The 10,330-nt window shown below is 33.8% G+C and overlaps 1 protein-coding gene across 4 annotated transcripts in view; it reads left to right on the forward strand.

Annotated features, from left to right (window-relative positions):
- Nucleotides 1-9,845, forward strand: part of NOL4 (nucleolar protein 4) — a 413,857-nt gene extending 404,012 nt beyond the window's left edge. For all 4 annotated transcript variants that reach the window (XM_034995876.1, XM_034995877.1, XM_034995878.1 and 1 more), the window contains one exon: nt 9,511-9,845. In XM_034995876.1, coding sequence (XP_034851767.1) covers nt 9,511-9,704 — 194 coding nt within the window. In that variant the 3' untranslated portion in view covers nt 9,705-9,845. The remainder of the gene's footprint in view (nt 1-9,510) is intronic.
- The last annotated feature ends 485 nt before the right edge of the window (nt 9,846-10,330 follow it).

The following is a 10,330-nucleotide window of genomic DNA, read 5'->3' on the forward strand; positions in this document are numbered from 1 at the left end:
TCATTTGTATGTTGAATTTAGTAATGTGTATCTGCTATTACCCACTCACTGCACGATGCTTTGTATGTAATTAGCTAATTTAGCCAAGATGCTAAAGAATATTTTTTTTCACCCTTTGACAGAAAAGTATGAAAATATTATCAATAAAATACTTCTATTAAACATATGATCACAATATAAAATAAAAGTAAGCCTGCAACCAAAGTAAGTTTCTAAGTGGCTCATGTATTAGTCAGGCAGGGAAAGTGACCTCACTTATGGATAATGAGTTTATTAAATTGGGTTTGACTGCAGCAATTGAAGAAATGTGTCTAGAGAAATTAAACTTGCTTGACTAATAGCATTATGGCAAAAACAGTGCTTGAAGGGCTGAAATTGAGATATCAGCAATATTAATAATCAACTAAAAAACAAGACAACTAATTAAAACTTGTTTTGTCTCTTGAGATGTTATTAATACTGCTGGGGTTTTTTGAGTAATCAATGATGAGTCTGAAGTGACAGAAGACTTAGTATTTATGAGTAGTATTGGTGGAACACCTTTAGCTGAGAATATTTTCAATGTAAAAAACAAAATAACTCAGTAAAACCTAAAGTGGAATCTAAGATGTATGAAGCAGAAAAAAGTTTATTTGGACAAATTTACAAAGTTTATTAAAACATAAGGCATTCAGTTATTTCTTGAACTATTCATTTCTTGAATTAGGTACATTGTGGAAAACCTTTGAATCTATCATGTGATATTGAACAGTAGTGTCTGTGTTAAACTTCGTTTTCATGAATTTAATCATCAGTTCTGTGAGATTTTGTCCAAAATAGAACCCAAGAATTACTTGAACCCAAATCCTTACTTGTCCTAAGACACAGCAGCTTGATGGCTTTGTGGGAAACTTTTATTACAATTTTTTTTCAGGTCAGGGCCAAGATTGAAATTTTTCTGAACAAGAACTGCCCTAAAACTTTATTACAAACACTAAATGGCTTTGGAAATTAGCTTATACTGCAGAATGGACAATGATTCTTGATGAATTCAATCTAAAATTAAAAGATGAAACAGTTTTTATATGTGAAGCTTATGCCGTGATAAAGCCATTTTGCTGATAACATTGGTTGAATCACATGTAGTGGCTAAGCTGCTTTATAAATTCATACTGTCCAAGTTAAAACCAGAAGTTCAATCTACATTTCCAATGGATATATTTACTGAGCACATACTATAGGCTCAGCAATGTTTTTTTGGACTTTATACATGTGGAAAATAAATTCCCATATTTCAAAATAGTTTTCACTGTTCAATTGAAGAACTGCCAGTTTAATCTTCAACTGGAAGTACTAATCTTCAATGCATTGACAAGTTATTAGGTAAGTATCTAGAAAATCCAGAAGGTGGCTATAAATCCTTTACAAATGATGAATATACTCAATTTGGAAACATCTATATAAAATTCATAAAATCTCTATACAGATCCACATTAACAGATGGACATTTACAATTGATTTTAATAACAGGGAACATAAATTTGAAGCCCCAGTTAAGCAAAATGTTATCCCCGTCCAAAGAATTTCATTCTTAGTAGTAGACCTATAATATATATTTTCTAATATATTTATCGGTTGTTGAATTTTGAGTTTTGTCCACAGAATTTTATGAAATCTTGTAACAGCGATTTTAACATGTGTGAAGTGATATATCATTGTGGCTTTGACTTGCATTTCCCTGATTATTATGAGATGTTGAACACCTTTCCAGGTATTTCAGGCCACCTGTATGTTGTCTTTGAAAAACTGTCTATTCGGAGCTGCCCATTTATTAATCAGATTTTTTTTTTTTTTTTGCTATTGAATTGTATTAAGCTTGTATATGTTTTGGATGTTAACCCCTTATCAGATATGATTGTCAATATTTTCTCCCATTTGATAGGTTGCCTTTTATTGATGGTTTCCTTTGCTGTGCAGTGCTTTTTAATTTGCTATAGTCCCAAGTGTTTCTTTGTTTTGTTTTGTTTTTACTTTTGTTGCCTTGCTTTAATGTCAAATCCAAAATATCATAGCCAGATTGAGGTCATAGAGTACCATCTATTTTTTTCTTCTAGGAGTCTTATGGGTTCGGATCTTAAAGTATTTGACCTACTTTGGGTTAATTTTTGTGTATAGTTTAAGATAGAGTTCCAGTTTAATTCTTTTGCATGTGGCTATCTGGTTTTCCCAGAACCATTTATAAAAGAGACTGTTCTTTCCCTATTGTGTATTCCTGGCTCTTTTGTCCTAAATTAATTGACCGCGTATGTGTGAGTTTAGTTCTGGGCTACTTTTTTCAGTGGTTTCTGTATGTGTTTATGCCAATACTGCACTATTTTGATTACTAAAGCTTTGGTAATATTGCTTGAAATCAGGGAGGATGTTGCCTCCAGCTTTGTTCCTATCTCAAGATTACTTTGGCTATTTGAGGTCCTGTGTGGTTCCATACAAATTTTAGGGTTGACAGTTTTAAGTCTTCCCTTCCAGTTTGGAATGCATTTATTTCTCTTTTTTTTCCCTTTTTCTTTCTTTTTTTTTTCTTTTGCCTAATTGCACTTCCAATACTATATTGAATAAAATTGGTGAGAGTGGGCATCTTTGTTTTGTTCACGGTCTTAGAGAAAAAGCTTTCAGCTTTATTTTGAGGTACCTTTCCCTCTATACCTGCTGTGTTGACAGCTTTTAACATATGTTGGATTTTATCTGCATCTGTTGAGATGATTGTATGTTTTATATCCATTTTGTTAATGTGGTACATCACACTGATTGATTTGTAGATACTGAACCATTCCTGCATCCTTGGAATAAACCCACCTGATCATGCTGTGTGATCCTTTCAATATACTGAATTCGGTTTGCTATATTTTGTTAAGGATTTTTGTCTATATGTTCATTAGGGATACTGGCTTTTAATTATCTTTCCTTATTGTATACTTGTCTAAATTTGGTATTTAACCATATCACTACAGAAAATCAAAACACAAAGACAGCAAGAAGGGAACAGAGGATTTGCAAAAAGCCAGAAAACAATTGACAAAATGGCAATAAGGACATGCCTATTGATAATTACTTTAAATATAAATGCCTACATGATCCAATCAAAAGACACAGAGTGACTAAATGGATAAAAAAATAAGATCCATCTTGATACTCCCTACAGGAGACTAACATCAGACCTAAAGACACATACAGCCTAAAAGGGAAGGGATGAAAAAATATATTCCATGTAAATAAGTAGACAAAATAGACCTTAAAACAAAGACTAATAAGAGACAAAGAAGGGCATTACACAGTGATAAAGGGATTGATCCAACAAGATGTAATAACTGTAAATACCTATGTATCCAACATAGAAGCACCTAAATATTAAAAGCAAATATCAACAAAGGGAAAATTGACAGTAATATGAAAATAGTAGGGAATTTTAACACCCCACTTATATCAATGATAGATGATCCAGACAGAAAATCATTTTTTTTTAAAGTGGCTTTAAATGATACTTTAGACCAGATGGGCTTAACAGATATATAGAATATTCTGTCTAAAAACAGAATTCACATTCTTTAAGTACACATGGAACATTCTCCAGAATAGATCATGTTAAGCCATAAAAGTCTTAAGATTGAAATTATACCAACCCTCTTTTCTGACCATAACAGTATGAAACTAAAAATCAAGTAGAAAAAAAAAAAATCCAAACATGTGGAAGCTAAACAATATGCTACTGAACAACCAATGGTTCAACAAAGGAAATTAAAAAATACCTTGAGACAATAAAAGTAGAAACACAAAGTTTCAACATTTTCAAGCAGTTCTAAAAGACATGGTTACAATGATACAGGCTTACCTAAAAAAAAAAAAATTCAAATAAACAATCTAACTTTGTGGCCTAAATGAATTAGAAAAAGAACCAACAAAATTCAAAGATAGTAGAGAGAATGATATAAGATCAGAGCAGAAGTAAAAAGAATCTTTAATCAGGATGTTAAAGAACAGTACTCGGAAAACATTAAATACTAATGAGAGAAATTGAAGACAAGACAAATGGAAAGGTATCTCATGCTCATAGATTGGAAGAATGTTGTTAAAATGTCCATACTACCCAAAGCAATCTATAGATTTAATTCAATCCCTATCAAAATACTAACAGAATTTTTCACAAAACTAGAATACTAAATTTTGTAGGGAACCACAAAGACCTCAAATATACAAAGCAATCTTGAGAAAGAAGAACAAAGCCAGAGGTTTCACAGTCCCAGATTTCAATATACACTACAAAGCTATAGTAATCAAAACAGAATGCTACTGGCACAAAAACACATATAGATCAATGGACCTGGATAGAGAGCCCAGAAATAAATCCACACTTATATGGTCAATTAATCCATGACAAAGGAGACAAAAATATACAGTGGGGAAAAGACAGTCTCTTCAATAAATGGTGCTGGGAAAACTGGACAGCTCCATTTTGCAAAAAAGAAAGAAACCGAACCAATTTCTCATACCATACACAAAAATAAACTCAAAATGGGTTCAAGACCTAAATGTGAGACCTGAAACCATAAAACTCCTAGAAGAAAACATAGGCAGTAATATCTTTGACACTGGCCTTAGCAACATTTTTTTTTTTTTGATATGTCTCCTCAAGCAAGGAAAACAAAAGCAAAAATAAACTATTGGGAATACACCAAAATGAAAGGCTTTTGTGCAGCAAAGGAACCATCAAACAAATTGAAAAGACAACCTACTGATTGGGAGAATATATTTGCAAATGATATATCCAATAAGGGGTTAATATCCAAAATATGTAAAGAACTTATACACTCAATACCAAAAAGCCCTCCCAAACGATGTGATTAAATAATGGGCAGAGGACCTGAATAGACATTTCTCAAAAGAAGACATACAGATGGCCAGCAGACACATTGGAAGATGCTCGATGTTAGTAATCATTAGGGAAATGCAAATCAAAACCACAATGAGGTTATCACCTCACACCTGTCAGAATGTCTAGACTCAAAATGACAAGAAATAACAAGTGTTGGTGAAGATGTGTAGAAAAAGAAACCCTCCTCATGCACTGCCAGTGGGAATGTAATTTGATGTAGCCACTATGGAAAATAGTATTCAGTTTCCTCAAAAAATTAAAAATAGAAATACCATATGGTCCAGCAGCTCACTACTGGATAGTTACCCAAAGAAAATAGAAACACTCATTTGAAAAAAAATATATGTACCTCTATGTTTATTGCAGCATTTTTAACAATAGCCTAGATATGGAAGCAGCCCAAGTGCCCATAAATAAATGCATGGGCTGTGTGGTTGTGGGCATGTGTGTAATGGACTATCATTAAAAAAAAATAATGAGATATTGCCATTTGAGACCACATAGATGGACTTTCTCTAATACCATGGATGGATGGTATTAGACAAAGTCAAACACCATATGATTTCACTTATTTGTGGAACTTAAAACAACAAATAAAAGCAGAGACAGACCCATAAATACAGAGAACAAACTAATGGTTGCTAGAGGGATGGGGGATGGCAAAGTGGTTGAAGGAGAATAGAAGATATAGGCTTCCAGTTATGGAATAACTAAGTCACAGGGATGAAAGGTACAGCTTACAGAATATAGTTAATGGAATTATAATAGATTTGTATGGTGACGGATGATAGCTACATTTTAGTGAAAAGGCAACCTTCAGAATGGGAGAAAATATTTGCAAACGACCTATCTGGTAAAGGGTTAGTATCCAAAATCTATAAAGAATTTAATAAACTCAACACTCAACATCCCCCCAAAAAATCCAGTTAAAAAATGGGCAGAAGACATGAATAGACTTTTTCCCCAAGACGACACACAGATGGCTAACAGACGCATGAAAAGATGCTTAACCTCACTCATCAGGGAAACACAAATCAAAACCATGATGAGCTACTACCTCACACTGATCAGAATGGCTAAAATTAACACCACAGAAAACAACAGATGTTGGTGAGGATGCAGAGAAAGGGGAACCTTTTTACACTGGTGGTGGGAATACAAACTGGTGCAGCTGGAAAACAGTATGGAGGTTCCTCAAAAAGTTAAAAATAGAACTACCCTTGACCTAACAATTGCACTACTAAGTATTTATCCAAAGAATACAAAAATACTGATTCAAAGGGGCACATGCACCCCAATGTTTTTAGCAGCATTATCAACAATAGCCAAATTATGGAAAGAGTCCAAATGTCCATTGACTGATGGATAGTGGAATATTACTTGGCTATCAAAAAGAATGAAATTTTGCCATTTGAATGATGTGGATGGAGCTAGAGTGTATTATGCTAAGCGAAATAAGTTAGAGAAAGAAATACCATACAAGTTCACTCATATGTGGAATTTAAGGAACAAGACAGATGAACATAGAGGAAAGAAAAAAAAAGAGGCAAACCATAAAATAGACTCTTAACTAGAGAGAACAAATGGGGGATTGCTGAAGGGGAAAAGGGGAGGGGATGGGAAAAATGGGTGATGGGTATTAAGGAGGGCACTTGTGATGAGCACTGGTTGTTACATGCACATGATGAATCGTTAAATTCTCCTGAAACTAATATTAACCAAATGTTAACTAGAATTTAAATAAAAACTTGAAACAAACAAAAAGAAAACAAAAAGAACCTAGCATAACAGAGTTGTTGAATCACTGTTGTACACCTGAAACTAATATAACATTGTATGTGAACTATATTTTAATTTAAAAATATATCAAAAAATAAAGTGAATTACAGATACTCATTTTCCTTTAATTAGAATTTACTTATAACTTAAATCTGCCTCCAAACCTTAAACAAAAAATCAAAGATTGGTTTTGGTGGAGTTTAATTTTTCTAACATTGCCTGTTACCATGAAATATCTCTTACTCAAATTTTCAGAATGAACATAAAGAAAGTAGATCTGCATAATTATGGTTTTAAAACTTGTCAAGTTTTTTGATTTGCTTTAACACTTGATACTCAAATCATTTTCTCTTGAAATACCTATTTTGTCATTATTTTTGCTTGTTTTGTTAACTGGTCCCACTCTTCCAGAACCATACTTTTTAGTGGCTTTGTGATTTGATTAAATCTCCAAAATATTTTCCTCGAATTCATTAAATCCAGTGTCTTCATAAGATTTGAAGTTTTACTTTGTATTGATTGTTTGGGTTACGCTAACCCAACGAAGTAGGACATTGTCTAAATGAGGCAGTTAAGAATACTAGTAACAAACAAGGAAAGGCTGTTTGAGTAGTCACTAAATTTGTTCATTTGTGACTTTTAATTTTTTTGCTTCCCTGCTCAACCTCTTAGCTTTGAAGTTTTAGTAATATTCAGCAAAAAGAATTCCTTATAGTTTTGATTATACTTAATCCTGATCCTGTAGATCCAAAAGACACCAAGATAATGAAGTCAACTTTCTTCCAGAAAAATAACAAAGGTGTGAATGGCTTCTGTATTCCTGAGCTATCTAGAATTTGCCTATGTTGATAATCGGAAAGAAAGTGAAAGCCATGTCTTAGTTGGGAAGCCTTTACCCCCGAGCCAGAGGTAGAGAATAATCTATAAAGTGCAGTGTTAGAATGAAATCACCACCTTTTTCATCCCAAAAAGAACCTGAGCCCTAGGCTCACCCTTTCTCAATTCCACTTAAAGATGTCAACCAGCCACTTGGCTTGTCAGCAAAAACATCATAAAATGTTACAACTTCTAACAAAATAATGATCAACTAGACGTGCCATATCTACATAACTGAGAAAAATCCTTTCCACTTCCTTTTATAAAGATTTGTACTGGTACTGGGATTCTTGAATATAAAGGACAAAAAAATCCAAATTTAAAGTTGGTTCATCCATAAACCAGAATCCATTGTTATGATATTTTCTTAATCCATTCAGAACTTTCCAAATAACCTAGTTGCTATTGATTTGCTTGTACACTTCTTCATTAATTCCTGTTTGCAAGTGTGACATGCCCACATCTCTCCCTTTCAGCTTGCTAGGTCAGCAGCAGGATTTTGTAAACAGCAGAACAAATGGAAGCTAACTCCTGCTAGGAAATCAAGGCTTTGAAAGGCTGTGGCAGAAGTGGAAATAAGTCCCTCTCAAATGTCAGAGTTCTTATGTGCTAGGCTTGTCTCTGTCCTAATTAAATTACAAGTGAAGCTGTTCCCACCTCATGGGACATGTGCCACCTAGCTGACAGGAGTCCTCGTCTCCCTTCAGGGTACAGAGTGAAGGGGGTTGGGTCCTGACCGGTCTCCATCAGGCCTCAAGAAGAACGAACAGGATAAAATAACATCCCTTGTTTCGGTTCAGGAAATGAATACCATTATCTGAAACGTTATCTTTAAGAAAAATCTGTTTAAATCATTTCAAGTTAGAGCATCGCTACAATTTTTGAGCCTGCCTTATGTCCACAGTAATATTTATTCAGGGCTTTTAAATGTATTACTCATTGCAAATTTAATAATTATAGTTCTTTTCATTAAGTAATTGCTATAACAATGAACACTTAACCTTTATAACACATAAAAAACCCTTAATCAAGAATTGATGCAAAGCATCTTAAAAATCTTTAATTCAGACATTTGTGTTAACTAAATTGTTTTAAAGTAAAAATTTACAAAAAACTAAAAATTTACGAAATGTCAACAGACCTATCTGATTTGGTTTAATTATATGTAATAAACATTTTGACACCTAAATGTTTTATGCAAATAATATAGAAGCATCTTTAGCAATACCTAAAGCACTATTCCAGGTCTGGTTTCTTTGCAGATTGTGTGTACTGATCATTTACTTTTTGCACCCCTCTAAAACAAACTGCTAATATTTTTAAATACTAATTTTTACTAATTTAATACATATTTTTAAATACTAATCAACTTGATGGAAGAAAAGCATTCGCCTGAAATGAAATAATATGCAATTCACATCCTTACTGTGCCACTTAAAAGTTGTTGAATTGTAACCATGTCATTGAATTCCCCTGTCCAAAATTTCCTTTGTTCTAAATGGAGGAGTTTGTAGTCTGGAGTCATTAGCCTCACAATCTAGGATGTTTCCAAGTCTGAGTAGGTGGAATCTAAAATTATTTGTTAACCAACGGTGCAAACACAAAGCATTTATAAGTCCCAACATTTTACGCTGCTGCAGAGAAACTTCTACAACACGGGGTAAAGTAGACTTAAAATTGAATTTTCCAAAAAGCACACGTTAGGAGAAGTTCTTCTTCACGGACTTCCCACAGTAAGAGGCGATTGCCTGGACAAGGACTCTCAGAATACTCAGCCACTCATCTCACATCATGTTGCTCTTTGGCATTTCGGAGAGCTGATGTATTTGATTAAAGGTATCAGCAGCTTCTCACAAAAGAGTAAGTGAATTAAGTCCACAATTTAATGCTCGTGTTCAAAGTTCCGGAACAAAGATTGTTCATGTTAATTTTGTGATTATTTTTTCTAGGACCCACGGATCTCAGCATGAAGAGGCAGTTGGCAACTAGCTCAGGCTCCTCCAGCAGTTCAAGCTCCAGACCCCAGCTGAGTCCAACTGAGATCAGTGCTGTGAGGCAGCTCGTTGCAGGATATCGAGAATCAGCTGCATTTTTATTGCGTTCTGCAGATGAACTGGAAAATCTTATTTTACAACAGAACTGAGTCAAATGACGGTCCTCTTCACGGAGGTCTAAATTTGCAGTTTCCACTAATGACATTTTGATTTCCCAGCAGAGATGCTTCTGGTCTTACTGCACAGTCTTAAGAGAAGTACTTCCATTATGCCACATTGTCCTTGATCCATAAAGTGATGTGTTAAGGTGCTTCAAAGGAACTCTGACCTCTGAAGTACTTGAGATACCGTAATGTGTCCAGCCTACTGCTTTTTGTTTTAGTTTGTCAGCATAAATATCTGGGGCAAAAAAAAAAAAAAAAAAAAGCTGTATATTCCTAATTCAAGGATAAAACAGAAGAAGCTTGTGGTATAAAAAAAAATAGTCCAAGATCCAACTGAAATATTAGTGGAATTTGCTACTGACTTATTGGACAGAAAGCTGCAGTATCTGGCAAAAAAAAAAAAAAAAGCCAAATTTCTTGTTGCTACAGGATATAACAACATTGAGAAGGATCTTGTATTTTAAAAAAATATATGTAATTTTTATAAAAAGAAAACTTGTTTTTCATTCAAAATTGTCATTTTTACTTTGGTAACTTTTTCATAGGTCCTAAAAGAAAACTGTTTTGAGAAACTACTGTAAGTACCTTTTCCACATCCCTTTGCCTTCTCC

The sequence above is a fragment of the Mirounga leonina genome, unplaced genomic scaffold (assembly GCF_011800145.1).
Source record: "Mirounga leonina isolate KUSES-001 unplaced genomic scaffold, KU_Mleo_1.0 Mir_93, whole genome shotgun sequence".
Classification (NCBI taxonomy): domain Eukaryota; kingdom Metazoa; phylum Chordata; class Mammalia; order Carnivora; family Phocidae; genus Mirounga; species Mirounga leonina.